This window comes from Gallinula chloropus, assembly GCF_964237585.1.
Source record: "Gallinula chloropus genome assembly, chromosome: 2".
NCBI classification, from domain to species: domain Eukaryota; kingdom Metazoa; phylum Chordata; class Aves; order Gruiformes; family Rallidae; genus Gallinula; species Gallinula chloropus.
Window position 1 is genome coordinate 141,166,810 of NC_140086.1, and position 27,874 is coordinate 141,194,683.

General features: G+C 38.4%; 1 protein-coding gene across 1 annotated transcript in view; it reads right to left on the reverse strand.

Moving 5' to 3' along the window:
• The window catches only part of ITGA8 (integrin subunit alpha 8), a gene marked incomplete at both ends in the record, with an annotated part of 102,609 nt that overhangs the window by 55,424 nt on the left and 19,311 nt on the right, over nucleotides 1-27,874 (reverse strand). The window contains 7 exons of the mRNA XM_084280496.1: nucleotides 4,743-4,850; nucleotides 6,252-6,297; nucleotides 17,971-18,162; nucleotides 19,184-19,389; nucleotides 24,769-24,821; nucleotides 24,997-25,053; nucleotides 25,985-26,028. Coding sequence (XP_084136622.1) covers nucleotides 4,743-4,850; nucleotides 6,252-6,297; nucleotides 17,971-18,162; nucleotides 19,184-19,389; nucleotides 24,769-24,821; nucleotides 24,997-25,053; nucleotides 25,985-26,028 — 706 coding nt within the window. The remainder of the gene's footprint in view (nucleotides 1-4,742; nucleotides 4,851-6,251; nucleotides 6,298-17,970; nucleotides 18,163-19,183; nucleotides 19,390-24,768; nucleotides 24,822-24,996; nucleotides 25,054-25,984; nucleotides 26,029-27,874) is intronic.

A 27,874-nucleotide genomic window follows, 5' to 3' on the forward strand; every position in this document is an offset into this window, starting at 1 on the left:
TATGCTAATACAACACATTTTACACAGTGCAACACATTATAAAATAATTGGTTTTCATTTGCCTGTTCGTAGTCTGTAGCAAGTTGTTTTGAGCCTAGCAATATTCACACTGCAATTATAACTGTATTATACAATCCTCACCTCAGACATAACTAGGTATTTCTCATAATACACGTTTATTTCTAGAAGACAGGCAGTAGGTTTACAGCTACACTCAACTGACAGGAGAAGCCTTTTACGGTTTTATTGGCTGATAACAAGGCTGATTATGAAAATTAATTTTAACCCCCCTAAAAATTATAAATGCTTACAAAAATGACATTTTGTAAGGAATCTATGGAAGTTATAGAAATATTTAACTGAATCACATTTTTAAAAAGCTTTCACAAATTACTCTGGGTGGCTAACGGTTACAATGATGCTTGTTGATGCTAGCAGGGTGGGCTTCACTCAGGAATGACAAAACAAGAAATTGGTCACTCAAAAGATGCTCATGATGCTGTGTCACAGTTCACAAGGACTTAATTCTCCACACCATTATTCCCAGAGAAGTCCAGTATAATGTAACAAAATTACTCAGGTGAAAGGTTTGGGACTTCCTAAAACTTGCAAGCATCCTTGGTTGCCAATCATTATTACAGACTATTTTAATGAGTTCAGAAAATTATTTGTTTTGTATATGGAAGATTCAGCTAAACATGGATAGTAGCTCAGCACTGGAAGATGTGAAATCAGCTTGGGTTAAATAAAAACATATTTGAATTAGCCATTGTCCTTAATCTCCTCACTACTGTTAACGCTATATACTAACTACTCCACACAGTGAATTCAAAACCAGTAACATAACCTTTAAAATAACCTGTAATCACATTCTAATTGTATGTTTGCTTCCTCTGACAAACCCAATGAAACTGTGCCACATCTGGGATTCATGTAACTCTCATGACCTTATTAAACACTTTCCTCTTGGGCAAAAAAATTGCCTTACGCCATTAAACTCCACTTAACTGTAGCCTTCAAATGACATTATGAGAGTTGATTCATGTTCCATGAAGAAACTGCAAATTCAGTCATATTCTTATTTCTTTATAATTACAAGTTAACAGTTGAAGAAGAGATTATTTTCTAATACACAAGGACAAGAACAACAGAAATGAGAAAAGCTTCTGTAACCGAATAAACATAATCTAGACATCAGGCTTCACAGGCCAGTCTCACATGCCACAGTGTGAGAGTGTATTTTCTCAGCTGTAAACTTCTGAACTGCCATCATGTATTAAACTCAGTGATCTTGCTTTGGAGATCTCACATAATTTTTGCACTGTCATGTTGAAAAAAATGTTGAGCTAAAAATCCAGCTTGAAATGCTTGACTTATACAGCACATTTTCAGTGTATGTTTAATTTACTGTAATGAACAGAATGATTCATCACAGACATTTGATAACCCAAGTCATGTTCCTAGGTATTACTGTAAGAGCCAAGATTTAATCCTTCCACTTCAGGCAGAGCATGTAAAAAAGGGAATGGCAGTCCAAAAAAGAAAAGAAAAAAGGAGTATATTAGTCTCCCAGACTGTAGCCATGCAAGAGGCAAGACTATGGCTTTAGCAGAATTCTGCCACACATCTGTGATGTTACAGACATTTAGTGCAGAATGATTCTAAAGACATTACTGATTTTGATCACAAACCCAGACAAATTGAGATATGCTCATCTTTTTGACAAGAAGATGCTATGTTGAGGGATGCTTTACCTGTAAGAAAAAGAAAAGCAGAGGAAAAGACAGAGCATAGAAGAGGACAGGACTCTCAAACATTTGTGAGATTTAAGATGTGACTCCTAAGCACAGTAAGTAACACAACAGTTGAGCTTTCAGCCTTGCTTGTAGGAACAATAAACCAAACAAGAAAATTAACAATCAAAGCAAGAAAACTTAAGCAGGTAAGAATCAACAATATTTGCACACCACCTTTAGTTAGTGAGAGGTGAAGTAAATAAAATTTGCAGATACAATTTAAGCACAAAGTAGCAGCAAAGTAGATAGTGGAGACCTCAAATGGTAATAAAAATACCAGTGCAGAGATAAATTAGACCTTTTGATAGCTGGAATCCAGTCCTGCCTGGACTTAATAAATCATATGATGTGGAAACAGCTTTTGAAAAATGTAAATGTTGGATTAATTTATCCCTTTTCTTCAGAAATTAACCTGCACCTTTCAAACCTTAAAAAACCCAACCATACAAAAGAGTACTTTTACATTTTCTGTAATAGCCTCAAAATTGCGGAATGTTTCGACTCTGTTAGTTTGGGGAACTCAGAAATAGCCATATTTTAACAGAGCATAGGAAGAATTACATGTATCCACGAGTTTGGGGCAATTCTCTTAGGACTGTGCATGAAAATTACTTTTTCTGCATGTTTTCTCTGTGCTTCAGTTTTACAATTTAGATCACAGCAAAAATAATATTTTCCTAATACTTGAAAACGTAGAATAATCCACATTATTCATACACACAGAGTGCTGAAACCTTTCTAGTAGGAGGCTTCCTTCCTTTCAAATTTTGCAGTGTCAGTTGGTAGACATTTTATACAAGCTGCACAGCTGGCTAAGAGATAGGGAAATCTACCCCATGGGACTGAAGAATTCTTTGCCTGTTGGAGTTTCCCTACTAATTGTTTTCATATGTACAATACAAGCTTATATCAACTAAGGAGAAAAATTACAGCATGGAAAATAGCAGCTGCTCTTCAGTCATTTTGTAATACGAACTAAATCTTTAGGGAAGAGTATTTTAGAATAAAGCAGACAAATTAAATTATGTTCCTATTAGAACTCTTGTAGATATGAACCAAACATCTTCTGGCTTACTGTAAAACAAAAGTGAAAAGTTATGAAAAATCTACATACTTTGGGGGTTTTCTCCTTTTTTTAAACAGCATCACACAGCAGGAAGACTTTTATAACAGACACATTTTATTTATCTTGTACAAAAAAACCCCAGCTTTTTTCTTTCAGTACACCATCAGTAAATGTTATGGGTTTGAAATCTTTTCCATTACAGCACAAGGCATTCTTAAAATGTCTTAAAAACTGAAGTTCTGAAAAGACATAATTTGGATCAATTTGCTTCAGCCCGATGTCGGTGTAATAAATTCTCTAATATATCAACTCTTAAAACAAAAGGTACTTAAATAAAAAAATCAGGATGCATTTTGACCTGGATCCTATTCCAGAAGTCCAAAGCTTTTTAAGTTCTGGGACTGCATAGCTCTACCAAGTGCTTTCTGCATAGCACTGTGGATGGGAGATTTTCTATGCAGTATCTAGAAATGAGGAATAACATGATAAATATGAGAAGTGTCATAAAGTCTAAAATAATGGAGCAAAAGAGAATATTTTGGCAGTCTCATCCCAGAATTTCACAGTAAGTTGATTTAGGAACTTTCTGAGTCACAAATTGCATGAAATACATTGAAAGCCCATATATTTACTGATTTGAGTGTATCAGAGCTAAATTCCTTTACATCTCTTAAATGAACTACTCCTGGTCCCAATTATTTGTTACAGTTTATTTATGAATTTGCTCTAAAAACTCTTTTGCTGACTCTTCCATTTTAGATGATTCTTAAAACTCATGTCCTATGAAGAATGCCTCCAGTGTGGGGAATCCCTCTCACAGCCTTTAGTTTAAAAGCAGTGCAAAATTTCTGCAGACACCTCTTCTTCTGGAATCCTTCTTTACACCTTGATATTCTTTTCATCTGGCCCACATCAGGGCAGGCTTTCTGCCTTCAGTGTTTAAATAAAATGATACGACCAGTTTTTATGTCTTAGGAATCTGTTCCTGATGGTGTCTCTGGCAGGGCTTGCTGGTATTCTATATTTGACTTGCATGTGTTTATGCTCTCTTTTGGTTTTAGTTTCCTCATTTGTTATGATTTTCACTTTTAAAAAATATCTGATGTATTTGTAATAGCATCTTTTATCAACTGCTTCTGGGGTCATTTCTAAGTGAAATTTTTTCCGTACAGTAAATGTGCCTTTATGTGATATTATGTGCTATCAGCCTACAACTGTCTTGCAAGCATTTAATATTAGTAACTGATCCTAAAGTGTTTTAATTAGCTTCAAATTTTTGAATGTACTTTTTATTTTCAAAGCTAAATGCTACTGTGGCCGAGGGTTTCTCTTTCAATGCATGCAACATTGTCCTGTACAGTGCCCTGAAAAAACCTTTCCTCTGACCACTGCCAACCAGAAACAACATCCTGAGCTACTAGCCAGGTATGTTCTCTCTTCCACAGGCTGTGGTCTCTTGTGGGCACACCACAAGAGAAAATTGTGGGCACACCAACTCTTTTCGTCACTTTTGCTGTTGCATTATCTCAACAAAGAGGTATGTTCTCACAGATCAATGTTTCTGTGCTTTGTTTTGAAGCTGTTTCACGTTTCATTCAACCAAACACTGCATATGAATTTGTACCTCGATCCTAGGAGACACTGTGCATCCTCCTATGCAGGAGACTCAGCGTATCAAAGGATTCAGCTTCTAGCTATTTCATTTTGAGACTCTCTGAAGATATCAAAAAGAACTCTGTTCTAGATGAGGGGGTTTTGTTGTGCTCACAGCACGTTTGAACATTTTTTTGAACTTTAAATATGCTCAACAAAAAGCTGCAAGAAAAGTCAGGAACAGAAAGTTATTTGAGAAAGATTTCTTTGTCTAAACATGAACTTACCAGGCCACCAAAAGCTGAGAGCCAGGGAGCTGACAAGTTTTGTTGTCTGGGTTCACAATCATGGGGTTCAGAATGAGCTGCGCATTCACCGTCACAACAGGTCTGGCTCTGAGGGACAGAAATAAGGGTCACTGCTTACAGAAGGAGCATGTTAGTACCCAAGTTGCAACACAGAAAACACTTAACTGGCCACAAACAAGCCAGAAATGTAGGGTTCCTTGGGAGAAAACAGTTGCAATGCAAAGGGGTGCCCTCAGAAACTGAGATACCTCCTACTGTGACATTTTGAAAGTTCTTATAAAAATAATCACAGGTTAACAGCATCATTGAAATGGTATCCTACAGTTAGGTGTGTCCTGGGACTTAGGCACATTTCAACACACTGGGTTCTCACAAAGGGACAGAGTCTGCCTTTTGGAATTTAAAGCAGTCCTTTGGTCCTTACTTTATACTGTTGAATTTGTTTTATACTGACTCCATTAATGGTGACATATTCAGACTTGCTATCTCCATTTAAGACTCTTTCAAAAATAAACATAAATTGGTTAAAGTACAAGTTGATCTAGAATATCTTGATCCAATAATAAAGAACTCTGACAGGTCTTGATACAATTGATTTAGAAACCAGCAATAATTATCACAAAATTTTGCTGAGTATTGAGTATATAGTTTTGGTGATGGAAACCATCCCTCTGAATAATAATCTGTTATTGAGTAATGAGATGATCTATAACAGAGCAATTTACGAGACAAATGAAAACCAGAAAATATCTAAATTCTGGGTTTTTTTAAGACAGTGGTAGTATTTTACAGTAACTTATATAATTCTGGCAAAACCAACTTATTGCAAAATTACAGATGGTGAATGCAAAGAACTCCCAGCATGGCTGGACTAACAGGGCAGCAGCAGATTTTTTTGTTTCCATATTTGGTAACTTACACCTCTAATCAAACAGTGTATTTAATCCAAATCCACAGTCAGCAACAAATTCTGATTTGTAAAATGGGATCTTGCATGTTTTTTTCTAAACTGAAGCTAAAAGTAGCAGGTTTTAGTTTCAGGAAATACTTCACATCTTAATATACGTGATCTCTGAAGAAGCAGTCACTTGAAAACTTCTTACTAGTACCATTCCCCCCAGAAAGAAATTAGTTTTCAGTATTATGCTCTTTGAATTTCTCTCTGATAGCTGTAGCAAGAAATTTTTAGCTGTACAGGACTGTGTGTGAAATTGCTTTAAAGGTAGAAATTATAACATTTTATCTTCTTGGTTTATTTAAAATTAAAAGAGTCGTCAAACATTCCAGAAGAAGGTTCTTGAGCTAAGACTAAGTGTGGAGATTTTCATTGGAAATTACAAGTTTTAAGCATGGGGAAAAAGCATTTGTTTGTCACAAGATGCTTATTATCTGTAATAAGCATCTTTTACACATTGCACCAGGGAAACACAGGAATGTTATTTCTCACCAAAGCTGTAAAATAAAAAATCCACTGTATTTATCACATACCTGTAAACAACTGCTTTTCCAGCTCCAAATGCACCTACAATTAAATCTAGAAAAAACAAAACAGTTTCAGAAGAACTATATAGATGTCTCTAACACATTTTTCCAGCCTAAATTAGATTATTTATATTAAAAATGAAGTAACATAAACCAAATTGGTAATTCCTTTCTAAGTAATTTTTTTCAGGAGTATATCTGAAAGAAAATATTTCACATTGTTAGAGATGGGCTCATAAATGTCTTGGCTGTACACAGGAAGTGCCGATCTATTTAACACAAGGTTACCCATGCCACGATCTCGGTTTTCTCCACCTTGCATTAAAGGGAAAAAAGGACACCATTAACCCATTTATTCCAAACCATTAATTGCCCATTACACAAAGACAGGCAAAACACTTTATCATCACCCTTGCACGGGTCATGTTGAAAACTGATGGTGTTCCTTCCTGACAATCCTGCCTTGTGTTTTAAGGAACTTGCTCATTATTTTAAGCACTACATCTCTGTGTACACAAATACAACGCAGAGGTGAAAGGATGGCTGATTTCATAGTTTCTAATGCTGTCAGCATGTGCTGAAGCTTGCAGTAGTTATCTGTTGAAGGCCATCTTTTATCCCACCAGTCACCACTTGGAACAGATGGAGTCAAAAATACAAGCGCTACATCGGGCCTTGGGCACATCTTTGTTACTGGACACAAGCCAGACCCAAACATTTTCTCTTTTGCCTGGAGCCTTCACCAAGGTCCCTCAAAAGATCTAGACTGGCTTGCTGGACCACTCAGGCCTGCTGTGAGGAAAATGGATCAATTTTCCTGCCGCCTCTAACTGGAGCAGAGTTCAAGAGAAGCAAAGAGCTCTCTTTCATTTTCAAAGCCCCTAGTGTCCACCAGGGCACTCCTTTCACTCCACTGTTATTATCATACAATTTGATTTCCACACGTCCAATTCAGTAGACTGAGTCTTACAACAGATCTTTCAGTGGTACTGGGAACCTCAATTGATCTAAATGAGTTAATTAAACCAGTACTCAGGGTTGTAAACAAACCCTTACTTGCTGCTTCCATAGTTTCAGCACTGGTTTGCTTAAGAAGCCCTAAAGTCATCGAGCATGATGCAAATACAAAAGCTTTGACGCTGGTTAGCTGGTGGGTTTGGGCCAAGTCTGGCTGTGTTTTGCAGCACTCTGCTTTTCAGATGGTCAGGATTTCACAATTCTAAACAAGCACTTCACATAGCCTCCAATGAATTCCAGTGAATAATGTCCTAAGAGAAGCAGGCATGGAGAGTTTATGGTTCTGATCCTCTTTTTTGTACAACATTTACATTTTTCTACTTCCATTGGCCTTAGAGAACTATGCTTCAGGCTCAGGACCACTTTAAATAGCAGAAGAAAATGACTGTTGTTTCTATCTCCTTTTTGGGACATCTTTGAGTCTTTTTCATTGGCAGCTTTTATAGACAACTTGCACACATTACCCAGACCTAAGGATATTTTCCTCTTAAATAAACAACTGATTGAGACATAGCCATCACCACCAAGGCATACAACACACATTGTGGCAGCTTCCTGATCTTTTCCTGCCAGCAGCAGCCATAGTTATCACAAAAGATTTAATATTTTGTTGAGTTCTGAGGGGGCTGTGTTTGGGGTTTTGCTTTGCTTTGTTGTTTTTAAAGCAAAAAGAAACATTATGTTATGAACAGAAAGTGAAAGACAAGAAGGAATGGTTTCCATTCTGTTGTTCCCAGCTGGATGCTCTTTATGAATTCTGCAACAGTCTTAACTTAGGGTACGTACTGTGTCATACTCAGTAACTCAAAATGTTTCAGTAAAGATTATGTTATGGCAGAGACAAAGATACCCAAGACTTATCCAGATCCTGGTTGTGTGATGATTTCATAATCTGATTTTTCATTAATAAAATAAAGCACTCCAGCTCTTCATGGGCACAAAGAAAAGCCTGAGCACTGTCCTGGTTCCAGCCAGGACAGAGCTAACTTCCCCAAGCAGCCAGAACAGGCCAGATGAGTTGGCCTGGGCTGTTTTCCACACCATGGGACATCAAGTCCCCGTAAAAGGGGCTGGTTGGGGTGAGGAAGGTCCACGTGGCGCTGGGGAACTCTGAGTGCGGTCGGGCATTTGGTTGGTCGTGGTGTCAATGCAGTGCTCTGTGTTATCCTCTGGTTAGGTCAGTAAAGTGCTCCGTGTTATCACTCTGTGTGTGTGTACTTTGTCCTGGGCTTTTGATTTTGCAGTGTTGTCAGTAAACTGCCCTTACCCCAACCCACAGGGGCTCTGTCTGTTTATCCTCCTGGTGAGGGGTGAGAGGGTGGTGTGTGGTGCTCAGCCGCTGCCTGGAGCTGAACCACCACAAACACACAACTTGAGTAAGCTTAATGAAATGTAGCCTATTTGAAGGTAAAAAGAATGAGGCTGTGAGATGCAGTTAGACTCACTATTATGAGTAAACTCTTAATTTCACTATCTATAGCTGTGTGAATTTAGGTCTCCACTATCCTGGCATCCCCACTTAAATAATATGACTTTGTCCATCTGCTTAATAGTTAAATCCTGGTTTCTCTGGAACTGGGCCCAGATTATCTGAAGACAGAGTAATGGGTTGAGGAGCAGTAACAGGCCACAGCCACCAAAAGATTGATTTTCCATGGGCAGTTCTTCTATATTGCTGCCTTAGCCAGATTTGGCTAGGCAAAACAGATGAGGAAATTCAGTCACAGCACCAGCACAAAGGCCCTGTTTAAGCATACTCTGAGGGCAGCCAGGACTGTGCTCATTCTGATCTCCTTTGGAAACTCTGTTTTCCTGACACATTCTTTATTCTCTCATCTATATAATGCTTATTCTTGACCCAAACAGCTTGAAGGAGTGAAACCACTCAGTAGGAAAAGTAGACTTAAGAATGAACACACAAACAATAAAACATACTTACACCTAGTAGTGACATCTGTGATCTGCTATAAGGACTAAGTCGTTATGTATATTCAAGCAGAGTATTTACTGGAAGATCCATTAGAGATTTTGCTTTTCTTCTACTTGTTCCATTAAAGAGCAGTTTTATTTTTCTTTCTTTCTTTGGTGCAACTCCTGTACCCATCATTGGAAAAAAACTTTTTTTGGCCATTGATATGAATCCATGAGAACTGAACACACATCAAATCAGAGCACTTTAATAAGCAGAAGTTTTGAATTTGTTGTGTGTTCGGCAGAAGATAAGTTACTTATAATTTCTACAAAAAAAATGCACAAGATGTCTAAATTATCCAAAGCTTGGCAACTTTCCCCTCCTAAAAATAGAGAGAAGTTGTCTTTATTCATTACTTGTTAATGCTACACACGCAATGTCACTGATGTAAAGGTCACTAGCTGAAAAATAAGGGTTTAACAAGCAATATGGAATTCACAATAAAAAAAAGCCATCTAACTACGTATAACCCTTGCAAACAGAGCCTGAAGGAAAGCATATGAAAACCTTCGCTCCTTTGCATTTGTCAGGGGGTTTCTTCAAGCCCAGATTAAAATGATAAACACAGACAGAAGTATCAGATTCACAACATCTCCTTCACACCTTCTTCCATATTCCATGTTGTCAGGAGGATGATGTACCTCATAGATTTAAGTAAATGACCGCTTTGTTTATGTTGTCTAATTGAGAAGATCCTTTTTCTGCTACTGCCCTTCAAAGAATCAGATATCTGTAAGGAAGGGGTGGTGGCAGCAGACGTGTGTTTCTGCCTCATTACTGTTGTAGAATAAATGAAATATGGTGTCACAATCACACAGCAAAAACTAAGAAAACAAGCACAGAGCAACTTGAAAGACATTTTCAACTTCCATTTCAACACAGCTTGAAGGTTGTAGGCACTAAAATCCCAACCAGTGGTGAGAGCTCAATCCTGAAACAAGTGCCTTTGGCAGGTACTTAACTAAAGTCAAGGGGCACTGTACAAAGGTAAACAATCCTAATGCTTATTTCAAGTTTTACTTTTCTCAGAAGGAAAGACCTGAAAGATGTGTTCTGATGAAGCAAATCCATTTTTCTGAGATAAAATTATCATTTAAAAGTTAAGAAAAAGTATTCACAGAGGGCACTGGAAGGCGCACTGGATTTTGTGAGTTTACCTGCGTCTTCAGCTGATGTGGCTGTGCCAGGCCTGATACAACATGCAATACAGGCAGAAACTTGCCATGATGCTGGCCTACTTCAACCAACAGGAGGAAGTAGGAAGATCAAAAAAGTCCTACCTCCAGTCTCAACAAGATATATGAGTTTCTTAACTTGAGCAAATTCTTTGATGCCCAAGTATTTCTGAAGGCCATCTCCATCCCCTGTGAGAGATGCAGCCCCAGGGAAACTGAGCAGGGAGAATATGCGGTGTGCTCAGTGCCCCACACTTGGTTGGAGTCTGTCCAGCAATCCTGAAAGAAACTGTCAAGGCACTGTACCTCATGTCACTTCATGGGGAACAGTGGCCAAGAACAACAGCCAATGAAGGACTACATAATTGGCACATGCTTCACTTGTGAGAAACCCAAAAATGAAATGATAGCTGAGTCATCTCCCTGCTGCAACTCTACCAGGATATAAGCAGAAAAACATTGACTTTATGGGCTCAGAATGATTTGCTGACAGCTTTAAACACCACTTTGTGTAGTCTATCAGTTTAATTTCATAGTATAAATAAGGACTGCAAAACAATTAGAAACCTGAGTACAGGTGCTAATGGAAATTCCATAAAGGAGAGTAATAAAACTGCATAACTGACCAAAAGGAGAGTAATAAAACTGCATAACTGACCAAAAAAATCTTTCTGAGACTTTTTGGGGTTTATTTTCCTGAGTAGATCAGGTGCCAAAAAGGCCCGTGATCAATACTTTTCTAGTATTTCAGAGAGCACTACATTCCAAAAACTCAGTAGGAATAGGAATGCTACAGAACAACATTTCCATACTTCAGGCTGTACCATAATAAAGGACACAGGATCGTCCAGTTCAGTCAACTTTACTGAAGAATTTCAGTTAAATACTGCAAAAAACCACTACCCAATGCAGTGTCCCTTTATTTCAGTCTTGCCATTCAAAACCATTGTGGTAGCAAGTGTGTTAAGGATAAGTTATCTAAAGGTAATTAATTTCAATAATCCCCTTTTGTCTGAATGAATCGCTTTCATAATACAATGTTACTATTCATTATATTACAAACAAATCCAAAAGAGGGCAGTTAATGTTTTATCACTTCAGTAAACTTCTACTTACTAGAATTAATTGCTTTATTCTTATATTCCATTTAGCACCATATTATGATTTCATTAAATATCTTAAAGAATTTTGGAGAAGCATACCTGCAAATTACACAGATGATAATTTGCCATAAAATTAACATATTTGTAGGAGATTCTTGGCTTGTCACTACATTTTTGATTTATTACTCATGTGAAAGCACAACTAGCTGGTAGAAATACTTCAGCTTTTCTGCATTTGCTAGCAGAAACCATGCCCTTGTTCTGGCTCCCACGCTCAGCAGTCCTCTCCTACCAGAGCAGATGCAGCTTCTCATTGATTTAATTTGTTTGTCTTCCACAAATCTTCTGGACCAACTTCATAATATAATCATCATTAGATTATGATTTGTGATATTGTTGGCACAATGCCTATTGTTCTCAAAAAAAAATTATGAATGCTGAAGAACCCTTGCCTCTCAGAAAGAAACTTGAGGGTTTTCTTCCTGCTGTTTGAGTTAATGTACTTAGCAGATGAAGCTGTTACAGTCTTATTTTAATAAGGTCAGACTGGTCTACTGAAGTTCTGTGGAAATTTTGTCTGATTATCACATTTGTTTCCTTCTTAAAATGTTTCTAGAGTAATTTCTTTATATTAACAACAGGCTATTCTCAGGATAATAACCGAGTCCAAAATAACAAGGCGTGAAAATGCCTTTATGCATTTCCCTGTATTGATAAAGCCTTGACTAAAAAGGGTAACAAAAAGAACAGGCTAACAGCTGTGTTTCTGTAAAAGCAGGATACCTTGAAGATGAAGCTTCAGTGCACTGCCTCCAGGGTGACACTCCAAGTTAATAAGGAAGACTTACACAAGCATCTAAACAGGCAGGGAGCAGAAACAATAGTGTGTAATTTATTTGAGCAATTAACTAATTAACTAATCAACAGTCTTTGAACAGTGAATTCATCTAGAGCACTGCTCTGAATCCACCCACACGGTTAAAAGAAACTGGTTAAATGGTTCTGGTTCACAAACACATGTGAAGAAACCACAGTTTGCTGGAGGACATGCTACAAGAAGAAAGCAAACTTAATGAGTTGAGTAAGTTATTCATTACAAACTATTTGCTCAGCTATAATCAGCCATCAAGTGACTGAACATATGCTGAAATGTGAGGGTGGAAACCTTACAGCCTCCAAATGCCTGAGCCCTGCACAGATAGATGAACCAGCTGGAAGTGCGGCACCATCACCTAGATAATCACAGTCTCCAAGGCACTCAGTGGGGACCAGCTTTGAACGGATGCCCAGAAGCCAAAAGAAACATATTTCTTTCCCCTTAAACAGATTTACAGATTTCTTTTGTTCCTATGATAACTGAACTATGCTAATAGAAAAAGACAAATGAAATTATAAATAAACTACAATTCAAAATAGATGCCTAAGAGGTTTCATTCCCTGCTCCAGGCCTTGACGACACAAATAAAACTCAAGAGGGAGCAAAGGGGCCCTAAAAGCGCCTGATTACTGGGGAGTGGAGTGGAAGCTGTGTTGAAAGTTATCATTAAGTTGCTCGGATGTTCTAACACAGAAGACAGACAGGAAGGTTGTGCTGAGGCAGGGATTTCAGAAAATATTCACACAAACCTTGAAGAGCTGCTATTGCAGAGAATCCCCTGGCTATATAGAACTGTCTCTCCAGTACGGCCTCAGATACAGCACGATGCTGTTTGGCCACATCCAAACCTTGGCACTGAAAAGGGCAGCACAGAATCTCACACATCATTCCTTCCAACAACCACGGTATTTACATTTAAACTGATGAAAAAAAGCCCATCTTCTACACTTTTTCACTCCTTTCACTCCCACTCTCTATTTGTTTAATACCCCCTTTATTTTTTACACCACTGTCAATCCAGGGTAATGTCATTAAGTCAGTATTTACTAAGCAGCATATGTGAGATCAGATCCTCTCCTTTGATACGACCTTAGAAAATGAGTCTTCAGAAAACTGTGAAATGGGTCATCTGCTGAAAAATGTTACAACTATGTCACATACAAATATGTCTCTAGTGCCAGAGAATGTGCCTGTGCGATGTGCCTTTCAGCGTGTGCAAGTTAGTATTTGCCCAGACAGTGGCCAGGAATGGGCCAACGACCCTTCCCAAAAGGCAGTTTGGATATGGCCAGCCTGGTTCAGTGGGCTGGAGGGTTTCATCTGGTGACAGTGAGCTGTGCTGTGCCATGTAGCTTCAAGGACAGACCACGGTTCCTGGCTCACTTCAGTTTCTTGCTCAAACATAATCACAAATATCAATCAAAAATATTTGGGACTATTGCTTTGTCAAGTGCTAACTCTGATTTTCTTCTCAATAGGGAATATACAGCTTTTTTAAATGTCAGCTAAGTTTGAAACCCAAGCCAACTGTAAAATCTTTATAAGAAACAATGCTTTAGCCAGACATCTCACACTTTACACACTGCTCTTTACATAAAAATGTATGAAGAAGAGGCAGTGGCGATGGCAAGACTGAACCACTGGGTACAGCAGGACTACTGTGCCATTTATTTCTGCTCAAGGAACAGTTAAGTAAATTAGGATTCCTTCCACAGGCTTGTTAAAACACATGGCTGAGGGATGGCACAGAAAGTGAGAGCAGACTTAAGAGTTGTTTACCATCTCCTCAGTAGAACTAGGGCACATCCAAAGAAACAGCACAAAGAAACTGTCCAGTGCAAGGTTCAACACTTGAATGGGATGCAGTGAAAAGAATTACTTCTTCACCAAACATGCAGTCAGGCTGCGGGGCCCCTTGACACAGGTTGCAGCAGGTACCAACAATTCACATCAGATTGATCATATTTATGGAAGAAAACCCTGTCAAGGGCTACTAAATTTGAAGATGCCACCTCTGACTCAGCGACACTTTGCACCTCCTGTTGGTTAGAGATGGGTGAATATTCTGGGAAATGTCACAACTGCATAATTCTCTGAGTATCTGCTGTTGGCCACTGCTGGAGACGTGCTGCAGTGCTAGCCAGATCTTTCATCTATATCAGTACAATGGTTTTATGTTCTTCCCTGCCTGCTTTACTACGTCTCCATTAAACCTGCCCATGATCAGCTTTCTCCCATATTTATTACACAACTGGGACCCCGGGGACAAAATAGTCTTCCTCTGCCTTTCCTAAATAAGACTGGGAAGGAGGAGGTGACCCCTCTCCCTTTGCTGGCCAGGAGTTGCAGGAAGAGGAGGAAGGAAAAACCACTCCTCCATCAACAGGAAAGGTGGGGGATTTGAACAGTACTGAGTCTTAGGCAGCCTTGGTCTGCTCCCTATTTCCTTCTCTGTTCTTGAGCTTAAACTGGCATTCGGATGAGAAGAGAAAGATATCGCTTCCTGTACCATATGGCTGTTCTTTCCCAGAAGAATACTAGATAGATCTCAGCCTGACCTGAACTCCCAACTTAGAGAAGATTTAACTTTTGTCCAATGGAAGAAAAATTGGACTGTGTTTCACCTTCACTTTTCAGGAACTGTATTTCCCAACTTGTAACTGAGTCTGTAAGAGTGCTGGTTGCTGTGCTCAATTCAGAAAGCCCAGGGTGATGCTCAGTGGTCTGTGATAAGAAGCCACACACACAAGTGGTATCTTCTGAGAACATTAATGTATTATCTGATCTAAATAAGAAGGTTTGAAACTCTAAAAGCTCTGAAAATGCTACACAATGCATTAAAAACTGAATAGCAGAGTAACTCCCATCTCTTGGCGTCTCATTTCCAAGCAGGGATATATATGCCTGCTTCATGAACAAGGGTTTGAGTCAATCGCACAAGCACAGCTATAACGATATGGGTCCTTACAGATTGGTGTCAGTACTGAATTCTTGCAACTCTGATCCCTTTAGGAGCTCATTTGTCTTCACACAACACTTGAACTGCAGCCATGGAAGAGCTAAATTGCTTGGAGAACCTCACTCTAGACTGTGGAAATAATGGTTACACCTGCAGCCTGACGTTACGGCTGGGTCTCACTTCCCAGTCAATGGGAATTGAATTCCCGAGAGCAATGAGTCAGCATAATTTGGTTTATTACTTTTTTTCTTTTTATAAAATCGAGATTTTATAATACAGACATTAAAAAGCTTAAAAGAAAAATTCTGTTATTTTTTCCTGATCTTTCTTTTCTCTGAGTCAGACTCATTACCAACAGTTTGGGAAACACTGAATTAAAGACTATTTTCCTAGACCTTCTGTAGTCAGCAAATGCTCTGCCTCTCAGCTGACATCTAAAATAAAACTTCCTTCCTGTTCCTTCCAAGTTCAGCCCCTTGTTTCCTCCTTCTGCACAGGCTGATCTTCAACATTTCCGTCAGGAGGAGGAGAAGAAAAGCTCTTTGACACAAGAAGGATTACTTAATTGACCGATGTGTTTGTACTGGAGTTTCATTTCCCCATATTATGTCCTTTTGGGTTTTGTTGGGGGTTTTTTGTTTCCTTTTTCCCACAGGAAGGGATTCTGGTTTTGTGCTAAAACTGGGCCATGGTTGTGCTATTTTTACAGCTCTAGTTTGGTGCTTCAAATCCATGAACTAAGAAAGAAGGAAGACATGAAGGGAATCATCTGACGGATTCTTAACAGTACTCTGGTCTGGTCATTCAGATATTCAAGTGAGGGATGGAAGGAAAAGCTAGTTACAATAAATGCAGGTTTTGGGTTGTTTTGGGTTTTTTTTCTGCTAAAATAGGTAATCTATGTAATAAATCCAAGTCATCTAACACATAGTGAGCTGATTACCATGTGAAATTGTGCAAGTAGGACAGACGGTGAAGCCAGAAACTGTGGAGCCAACGCCAAGCAGAATCTCACAAGAAAGAAATCTCACACCTGAATTGACCAGAACATGTCCTCAGTAAACATTTAGAAAAACTGAAAGGCATCACCCAAACTCTTCACAAATTAGCTTAAAAGATGCTTCATATAAAGTATGCTAATACACTATTTAGACTTTTACTCTTTCTTCCCCACGTGACTCAAAGAGGACCTGAATGAATCTCTCCCTTCCCTCTCTCTATCTTTTCAATCTTAGAAATGTCAGGAATGCAATATCCTGTTTTCTTTGGTTTTGCTGGGGGGCTTTGTGGATGCTTTAGAAAATGTTTAAATGCTGAAACATTTATAAAGAGCTCCCTTGTCCAAAAGAACCTCATTAGTTATGGACAATGAAGGACTATTAATAGCAACATCAACAATATGCAAACAAAAGTCAGAACTGTGTTTAAAAGCCCTTTCTTTTCTCAAATACTAAAGGTCCTCTCACTTCAGTCTTGTGATAGCCTCACTTTATTACTCTGCAGTCAGCGTTTCTGTTTGTAAACCTGTAATTTCTATTGTAAACATCCCTTCCTGCAAGCTCTCTTCTGCTTTTGAAAAACAGACACCTCATTCATGGTTTTTACAATCCACCACAATAAGGTAAAAGAGATCCCATTTTTGTCCCTTTGAAAAATCACAATTTTGAAACAATATAACTTTTAAGAACACTAGCCTTGAAATAACCCAGGCTAACTAAGGGGATTTGGTATTAAGTTGGGGCAGTAAGGACTAACAGCATTTTACTGTGAACCTTTCACAGTAACAAAATACAAAGTTTTACTGCACACCCTTACTGAAACTTCTGAATTGTGATGAAAAGAAACAGAACAGATTTGCTTCTAGAGGAGAGAGCAAATGCAAGCACATTAAATAACTCCAAAATTCAGACTACTTATGATACTGTGAACATGGCTCTTAAAAACATACATACCTCCCCAGTGAAACTCAACTGAAGTTACAAACTTGGTAAATTTAAATGTTTGTCAGGTAAACTAACAATGAAGAATCAAAGCTAACCTAAAGAGAGTCCATACAGCAGAATGAAAACAAAAAGGATGGAAAAGCCCAAATGAAATACCTCCCTTCAAGCAGTGTCTTTTGCATTCTCTCTGCTGGGTTGTTGTTTTGGTTTTTTTTTTTTATATAATCAAAGCCATTAAGGACCTATATTTAGCTCAGTGTCTCTCTGGACAGCAAAAAAACAACTTTGCAACACAACCAAGACAATCCCTTTCTCTACGACACAACATGTTTTTAATTAAGAAAGAATGCCAGGATGAAGGAGACCTTACAAGTCCACTAAGCAGAGAGTACTCAATTTTTTGAAGTGCAAGGAATGGGTTAAGCTTTTTATTGTAAATGTCACATGTTTTATGTTAATGTAACTATTTAAGCCCTTTTTTGCCTTTCTGATCATGTCTTTTGACAGGAAAGGGAGTGTTTGTTTTGTCTGATTTTAACTCTCAGGAAAGCAAGCTAGAACTATCCAAAAATGTCTATTCTTTATTCTGACCTCTGCCTTCAAAAAGGAGCAGTTTAGGCATGATGCATTTTCCAGAGAATGGAAGTCTGAAATTCCCTTTCTAATGGAAAAATCTTACCTGGGTAATCATTCTTGTCTACATCTGAGTCTCCTCTTAGAGTGAAGCCAAATCCCGAAGGCATGGACTGTGAGGCCCACGCTCCATTGAGAACCTGGGAAGGGTTAGTATTTAACCCATTACTGTATCCATTGTAAATGAGCACTTTCCCTCTTCTGTCTTCTCCTGCAAATGGTGCCCCAATAGCAATATCTGCAGTGCAATAAGAGAACAAAAACAATGGGTACAACTAAAATAAACCAAAAATTATGTCCCTGCAGGAAAACAAGACATAAATGGCTTCTTCTATGTACATGCAAGAACTTCAACATTCTGTACGTCTGTATGGATTCTATTTTTAAGGCAAATAATACACAAAAGTGTTTGGAGTGTCTTTTCTGTGTCAAACTTTCATAGGCATATAAAATCATCCTATGAAGGGGTTATTGCATTATACTAAATAGCCAGTCCACACTGCATTCCTCTACCATATTCCAGGGCGTTTAATAAGCTTTAATGTAACGAAAACCTTCTTCTACTTCCGTATTTTTAAACAGCCACAAATTTTATTTGATTTCCTCTATCACCTAATTAATAAGGAACAGTTGTTAGATGAAATTATACTTCCAGATAAAATATTCAACATAGACAAAAAACCCCACACCCCTCAAACATCCAGTGCTTCAGTATACAAAATAATGTTTTCATCTGTACCAAGCCAATATCTTGTTGAGAAATGGGAATAGCACTGAGGCAGGAATTTAACAGAAGGCCTTGGGCTTTATGCAATTAAGCACTGCAGTCCTTAAAAAATGAGGTGCCATGTCCAAGAAGCGGAACTCATAATGCTCTTCTTAGTTCCTATGTATGGGATCTGAAGAGAATCATGCGTCTGGATTGAGATTCAACAGCTGCACTAGCTGAGCTTGCCAATAGGAAACACAAGAGGAGGATACGTATCGACAGCTTTCATTTTTCGTCTCTGATCTGGGACCTACTGCTGGAGTCCTCTACTAAACTTCTCTAACACCTGACATTTGTACCTTCACTCTAAAGGCAGGAGTGCACCAGAGCTCTATGACTGGCATCTCGTAATTCTCGTGACTTTCAAAGGCAGTTACATGCTAAAAAGCCTTTTTCAGGCACTGTACAGACACTTCATATATGCTGCTTAGCTATTTTTAATTTCAGTGTTATACAGAGATGCATATTACTTTATTATCTAAAAAATTACCATTATATCCATCTTGATTGAGGTCTCCAAGGTGCGTGATTGCGCTGCCAAATCTACCAAACACTTCAGTGCCTGTCAGAATTTGTGCATCTCTGAAGAGGAAGGCACTTTCTTGCAGGTAGAGATAAACTTGCCCAACTTCTTTAGGCTTGCTTTCAAATTCTCGTTCCATAAAGAGAGGGGCACCGACTAGGATATCATCTAGACTAGAACAGTCAAATGAAAACCAGTGTCACTGAGAGACTGAGGGTAATCAACACAGTTCATGCAGTTGTTAAACAGGAAACATGGTAATTACAGTGTTACAGAGTAACTGAGATCAGAAAGCACTTCTGGAGTTCTACTACAGACATTCGGTCAAAGTATGGTCAACTAGGGAAGGATGCCCAGGGCCATGCCCACTCCAGTTTTTAGTATCTCCATAAATGGAGACTCCAAAACCACCCTGGGCAACTGTTGCTAGTGTTTGACCACCCTCACAGCAAAAACACTTCTTTTTAGGTTTAAATGGAATTTATTGGACTTCAATTTATGTCTGCAGTAGACAAAGCTAATGATCCACAAGGCAGGAATTTAACTCAGAGGGGATTTGTGTTACTAGGGCAAATTCTGTATAGATCTATCCTTCTGATTTCAGTAAAAATATAAAAGCTTTTAAAAAGTATACATCAGTAAGTGAGCAACGGAACACAAACTGGCACTTTCCAGCAGATTTTTGAAGTAATACACAAGAAACACAGATAGAGCATCAATGAACAGAGAATGCATCAGCACTAATTCAAATGGAAGCTGCAAGGCAAAGCCAAAGCTTTATTTCTGAAAAAACTTCAGTTGAATACTAGGTACATGTAATTTACTGTATTAAATATTAAAGAGAAAGAACATAATAAAATCACAGAAACATGAGGTTTAGAGGGAAAAGTCCTTCTGTCCATTTTGCTACCCCAAGAAGAATCACTGAAAGAAGACAGACTAATCAAAGGATATTTTGCACGTTGTTGTTCTAAATGGGGATGTTTTGAAACACGTTACCAACATTTGTTTAGCTGGGGAAAATAGGCCCTTGACCAGACAGTAAAGAATAAACGGAAGCAAAATTGATAACCATGTGACAAGCAGAAATAGTCTTAACAGATTGTTCTGAGATATGAAATGGCAGCATCAGATTAATTTCTGAAGGTTGCTCAAGACTGCAGAAACTAATAGGACAATAGCCATAATATTCAGTGGACACACTGGTCATCCATATTAAGGAACTCTGTTATTGTAAACAACTAGTACTACTTGATCCCAGAATTTTAATTTGCAAAACATATTATCTTGTTCTAAGACGAAACTTTGTTCAAACATTTTAAAACTTGTAGAAAACTCCTACTCTCAATTCATCTTATTCCCAGTGGTGATGTTTTCACAAAGACTTTACCCATTAGTAAACCAATTAGTGAAATTGCACTGCTTTGTTTTTCCCAATCCTGAGAAAAAGCATCATATGATTTAGGATTAGCTCAGCTACTACTTTGCCATAGATATATACTACGGTTCTAAGATATACACCATAGAATTTAGTACAGATTATCTCATCTAGAAGCGTTTTAATAACATTGTACAACTTACACATTCTATAAATTGTTACAAAGTACTTTGAGAAATGCTTTTCTATCAAGTTTTATAGTATGTTTCCATAAAGGAAACCATAATTCAAAGTGCCAGGTCACTTTTGTACAATTGTTTTATTCTTTATATGTCAGATTTTACCCCATGGAATGAATAACTAAAAAAGGAAGGAAGCAGATGCTGACTTGACATCAAAGGTGGCATTTTCCTTCCAAACTAAATATCAAAAGTCCTCCTCTACTAATGGCAGATGTTAGTGACTGGGACAGAATGTCAGTTGAAATGGTTGCCATGAAACAACAGCAACAATAAAAACAGTTTATGAATGCTCTTTTTTGTTTTTTACAAGTTATTTTACATTTGCCATGTACTAAAATCATTACGCAGTATCACTATCATCAATTATTACTTTATTACATCACAGTCCAGATATTCTGGGGCACCACGGGTGTTATGTATTGTCTAAACCATAAAGTAAAAAATGAACTTGGCTCCAATTAGTATTTTACTGATGAAGAGTTGTAAGACTACGGGAAGATTGTTTTTAAGGAACCAAAGAATTCAGAGACAGAAAGCTCCCAGTACATCGATGTGAAATAGTAGATACCTAGATACCTTTGTAAGTCTGGTCTATAGAGCAGTATCAAGACTGTCTAAAATAGTGAAAGGAGAGAGGGAGACTATATATTACCCACAGTGGCCTAAAACTCTCGAAGCAGAAGCCTAACCCAGAATACAAGATTCACCAGGTAAGACAGAAAGCAAGCAGACAGGAGCTGGAAATTGTTGTGTAGAGATCAGAGCATCTAAGCTGAAAGTGCTGGAAGCTTATTTTTCTGGAAAAAAATCTACTTTGTTAAGACAAATGACAATGACTGTATAAAATGCAAGAACAGTCCAGGGAGCAGGGACCAGAATCCAGTAGTTAAGATGGCTGATTTTCTGATATGCTGAGGGAAAGATGAGAGGAAGGCAGACCTCTAAACTACACTGACCTATCCCTATACAGGTTACAGGCAGCAGTTACCTGGAATATTCAGAGCACTTAGTTTGTCTTCCCTCCAGGTCCTACCCACACCAAAACCTTTCTTTCTTCACCCTCTTGCTTTCCCCACTTCTCTGACAGTGCTAAGCATTGTAGGTCAAGGCAAGCTTCAGCAAGTCCTCTGCAAGAAGAAGTTCTCCCTCAGGTAGTGCTAGGACTTTGAGGCGAGTTTTGTTTTTTTAGGGGGTGGGATGTTTTTTTAAAATTTTACTGACACATCAATGTACTATAGCCAGAGAGAAAGGATTCTTCAGCTACCCTGCTCCCTCTGATCCTCCTTTGCTTATTTCTGTTTTCTCTCCAAGTGGGTAATAAACATGCAATTGCTGTTCCCATGCTTTACAGTCAGTTTTACTTTCCAGCTCCCACAGTTTAAGTATTTAAACATCAGTCAAGAGGAGTCACTTGTTGGGTTATAAGCACCTATGTGATTAGAACTATTTGTGGGTTTTGTGAAGGAGGAGATTTCAACTGATTTTTAAATTTTAGGTGTTTATATTTACAAAATTGGAGTTCTGACCCCAATTCAGCTTGATGTGGTCTCTTTTAAAAGGCTGTAAGAGCAATGTGAAAGCCCCTGGACAGTAATATTAAATCATGAAGCGTAGCTCAGTGTGGAGTGGTATTTTGAACTGGTTCATCAGATTTCTTTCATTACTGGACTAAGATGTTACAGTTAACATAAACTGTGTATTTATTTTTGTTCCAGCACAGAAAGGTAACCAGCCAGGATTGCTTCCCTTCTCATAAAAAAGTCTGTAAAAAGCACAGGCTGACCACCTGCTGAGACCGTGTGCAGTTCCTTTGTATCCTGCAGAGTAATAAAAAGCAGGAGTATGGGAAATGTCAAGAGGTCAAAGTGTAACTATGGGAAGCTTTGATATAGGCCAAATAAAAGACCAGTAAACAGTTTATTTCACTATTTTTATTGGACTGTTTCAGACTAAATTGAAAGTGTTCTCTTTTTTCCTCTTTACTAGGAATGTAATCTGTAAATTGATGGCAACACTTCATTTGTTAAGTTTCATTGTGTATTTCTCATTATTAACAGTGGGCTACTAAACTGTAGTTCAAACAATATCCGCAGTTTCCCTGTTCTCCCCACAACCCTTATGTGGCGCAAATAAAACTGCAAGAGTCACTCTGGAACACCTGTATAACTTCTAGAGTATAGGTCCACAGAGCTTTCTTCTTAGGATGAGCCTAACCTTTGAGCCATGCCTTCAGTCTTACTCCAGCACAGCATCATTTCTATTAATCTTTTCAGCATATAACTTTATCAGATTTCTCATGCAGATAAGCTGATCATTGCCGCCTTCAGCCTTAGCTGCACAAAGACCCCAGGTGACTCTGAAGTGGTCATTTCCCTTTTGCTTTTTTTTTCCCCCTTCTGTTTTACTCTCCCTTTTATATAAATATTTCTATCAACTATATGTGCAAACCAGCAAGGACAGACTACATATCTAATCAGACATGTTTATCAAGTAAAGCTTTTTGTGTTTTGTTTTCTGTGGGATGTTTGGATCTCAGAGGGAGTCATTAGATTTCTTTTAAGATATAGACTGGGAGACCACACATGCCTCACCAGCAGCTTGATTATATTATTGACATAAACTGTGGTCTTAGAGGTACACAGAAGATATGAGACCTGCAAGTAACCCTGTGGTTCAAAGGAAATAACCTGCACAGGAAATAGCTTGGTTCAGTGAGAAGTTAAATAGCAAGTTCCCTGAAAAAAACCTGATGAGTGTCTATTGTAATTTAGATCAATGTTTCTCCACCCTTTCCCATTAGTAAAGCATTACGGTAAGACTAAACTCATCCTAATTCTGTGGACCATAAAAACAGGACTTTTCAAAAGCTGTGGTATTATGACAGAATTTCACCTCAGAAATTTGGAAAGATTTTATAAGTACTGTGAAGCCATGATAGAAACTGTTGAAACTTATTTTGTTGTTGTTTTATTTTGGAACTACAATAACAATTTACCACCTTATTACTCTTTTCTGGTATCCCTCACTCTTTAAGGGGTCACTAGTCGTTGACAACAAGCAATGATTTAGCCCAGAGAAATTATTTAATGCACTGTGTTTAAATACCAAAGAAAAAATAATCACAGTAATAATAATATGAAATAGCCACATCTGAGACATTTTGCAATATGCCGCTTATCTAAATATAATCCTGACTCACTTTTGGGCAGACTTCCATGGCTCTGAGATTCAGGGATCTTTATCTCCTTGCAAGAAAGCTAGTATCAGTATTCACTTACTAAAGTCCTGATATTCTAAAGCATTTAATCAGACTTGCAAAGTTCACAAGTGTTTTGTTTGTCAGGTCCTGAAATCCCAGAGTGTCTTGGGTGGGACCCTGGGAGCTGACCAGCATTCTCCCTCAGACAAGTACCAATGCCTGTTATCACAGCTATGGGCCACAGACACTTCTGGGTCCTCTGGGTGGTGAAAATGGATGGCAAGCCAGGCAGTGCTTCAATGAGGTGCTGATTATACTGGAAAGCTTTTAAAAGTGAGGCTATGGATGGTACACACGTGAGAAGACTTACCTGCTTTTGAGAATGCGAGAAAGAATGTTTGACCTTCACCTATCTGTTCCCGCAGCAGCTACCACTGTTCAGTCACTGTTCTTGTACCTCAATCTGTTTCCTACGACTTTAGACATTCCTGCTCTGCCACACTCCTTTCAATAAATATTCAGGAAGATGAACTCACTGAAACTATGCTTGCAAATACTTGTACCACTGTGCTTGCACAAGAATAAGTCTATGTGAACGAGTACAATTAGAAAAGCAGAGAAGCCAAGAGAAGCGTTTTGAGGTACGAAGCACCTGAAAGCCTGTGTTCACTAATAAGCATCAGGCATTGCTTCTATGAATGTTCAGTGGAGCTGAATATATTTGGTAACCTACCCATCATTGTTAACATCAGATACTGCAACAGTGTACCCAAAATAAGACGCCATCTGGAAATAAAAAACAACAGATAGGCTTTCATATCAAACATCAATTTTTAAAAAGGTTTTACTGATAATCCTCTTTGTTTCTATGGTTATTAATTCTAAAAAGTATTTTAGATATTCTTGAAACTATGTTAATAAAAACATATCAATACTTTATTATGTAGTTGATTGACATTACCTGCTCCCCAGTGAAGTTCTGGATGAAGGTCAAGTCTGAAGAATTAATAATTGAGACCTGGTAACAGAAAAATATGTAAAGTTTCAAGCACAAATGGAGACGCTAAAGTGTAACATCACCACAGACCAGTTTGACACACTGAAGGATGGTCCAAGTGGCTAAGAAAGAAAAATATTATTTCAACAGTTTTCCTGTATGATCTTGAACAAATCACTAAGATTTTAAATCCCCCATTAATAAAATGGGGAAAAGATTATTTTTCTTCCTTACTGGACACTGCAAACAGCAGCAAATCACATTGTGTTTACTAATCAGTAACTACATTAGTATGCACAAAAATATGAACTTTGGTTAAAACACAAAGACACATATACATACATACGTATATACACCTACACCCACACACAACTTTCCTCTGAAAAATGGTAAGTTCCAGAGTCACAACTAGAGATGGTCTCTGTGTCTGCGATCTCTGTGTCCCAGCCAGGTTAGTTCTGAAACTTTTTTTTCCTGAAGTAAAAGATGTATCCACACATATTTTATTTTATTTTTTTCACTTCTAACTGCATCTCATGACTCTTTGCATCTGGTTTTCAGTGTATATACTTAGGGCACTGAAAATAAACACTGGGTAAAACTAATCTAAACTTGGACTTCTCTCCACTGTGGACACAGCATTACTGTACATGAACTATGCTAACCTATGGGTAAGCTTGGGTCTGATAACACTCAGTGGGTATAGTGATACTAGTCCTACTCAAACATCCTTGCAAATGGCTGTTTAAAATAAACTTCAGAAAGGACTACGTGCTTAATGCTGAAAGCCCAAACCAGTAAGGCATTTCAGCTCAGCTGGGTGAAAGTCAATGGCAGTTCTCTCCAACTAGAAAGTTTAGGATCAAAAAGAAAATATAACATAGACTTTAATGTTCCAAATGTCTAACTGCATTCTCACTATAAAAGCATAAAAAGTGGGACCAGTACATACATAGCCAAAGTTCTGTGCTCCCCTTGGGACTCCGGCAACCAGCTCTGAAAAGATAAATGGTCAACAATGAACTGGTTAAACTATCTGGTGCACGCAACATCCCTCCCAGGCCACTTAAATTCTTCCTTGACATAACTCTTAGGATCTTTGTTTGTTATCTCTATCAGAGACACCTGCAAATCACTTCAAGACATTAATCCATAAGATTATCTGTTCAGTGCAACTTAGTGCATGAAATATTACATCTTAACACTCATGCAAAGATCTCTTTCTGCCCAGCATTACTTAGCATAACGCAGTACAGTAAAGTACCTGATTGCTGTGGATTGATGGAACTCAAATTAGTTGTGCTGTCACACACTAGATTATACAAGCTAAACATGACTGACCTTAAAAACATCCCTTCCTTTCTGGCTGCACAACAATTTGTCTCATCTGTTATTTGGCTTGATGCCATGAAAAGCATCAACAAGTTCTGCAGAGCCTATCTAAAAGCAGTGCAAGGACATTTTTGTGAGTGTCGTTGGAGGAATCCATTGAACACGAACATGAAACATGGGACTTAACTGCCTTCTAGGATGCAGTTCTGTTCAATGGTGAAATATTAAACAGTTAGTGGAAAAAAATGGGGGGGGAAAGCAAAGTCACAGCCTACAGTCTGTGTCTGTGAGTTCAGCACATCAATTAAGCAAGGTTTAAGTATTGTTGGTATTTAGTTAAAGCCTGATTGGTGTTCTAGGAACTACTGCTGCTAATCCTAGCCCCTGAGGATAGATTGCTCTGAATTTGTCTTTAGGGAATTGCAGAGCTGTTACTGGAGCCACCATCTGCCAGGACGGTTTTCCCTGGTCATATGAAATTAATAAATACCCTGTGCCACCTTTTGCCAGAGGGAACAACTTGAACCTCTGTGCTTGAGCAGCATTCTAAATTATGTGTTTATATTCTGCAGATTAAAAAAAAAATTAAAAAAACTGTAATTCTGGTTAAAACCTGTTCTTCCATGCACATTATCAAATCATGAAGGCACAGTCCTAGAAGGTGGTATTTTACAGATCATGAAACATTTCAGGTGAACGTTTCACAGTGGTGATGTTTTTAAGCAATACTATTAAGTCAGTGAGATGTCTGGTTCTTTGTGAAGTTGACAGTTGCTTTCTAAATGCAAATTATTCTGAATATGTCCTGTATCAAACTTACTTGATCCAAGAACCTTTCAAATTCTTAGGCATAATTCTGTATTTCAACATCTATATTCATGTGCATTCAGCTTTTCCTAATTCAAGGGACTAATTGAACACTTCATCTTCCTGCAGAACATTTTCTCTTCCATTAAGCCCAGGCAATTAAATTATTCTGCTTTTGCTGTTACATATAAGGCTTGAGGTAGGAGCAAGAGCACAGCTAACTTGTTCTTACTGCATTATGCCTGTGCAGGAAAATATAACACATGAAAAGGGTCAGCTAACAAATCCCTCCAGGCACCCCATCCTCAAGGCACATGGACTGGAACTAAGGAAACTTTCACAAAGCCAATAGCTGCTTTCACCAACAAGAGCTAGCATGCTGGTTTAGACAGATGTTTTTGTCCAGATGAATGTTATCTCCTAGCTTGGGCTGTGATGTTTAAGTGGCAGCCAGAAATGTACTTTCAGCATACATGGACATTTCCAAGCCACACTGCATCTGTCCAGCCAGATGCTGGGGGACAGCAGCCTCTCTGCAGGTCAGTAACGTGCATGTGGACTAAAGGACCATACAGGATGGCACTGTTGGCTCTACTTGTTACTACCAGTCACCAAACTGGTTAAATTAGGTGGGCCTGGGCAGCTCCACCTACCATGCTGTCAGAGCTCTAACTGCTGAACAGATGCATGGACATGATGCTGT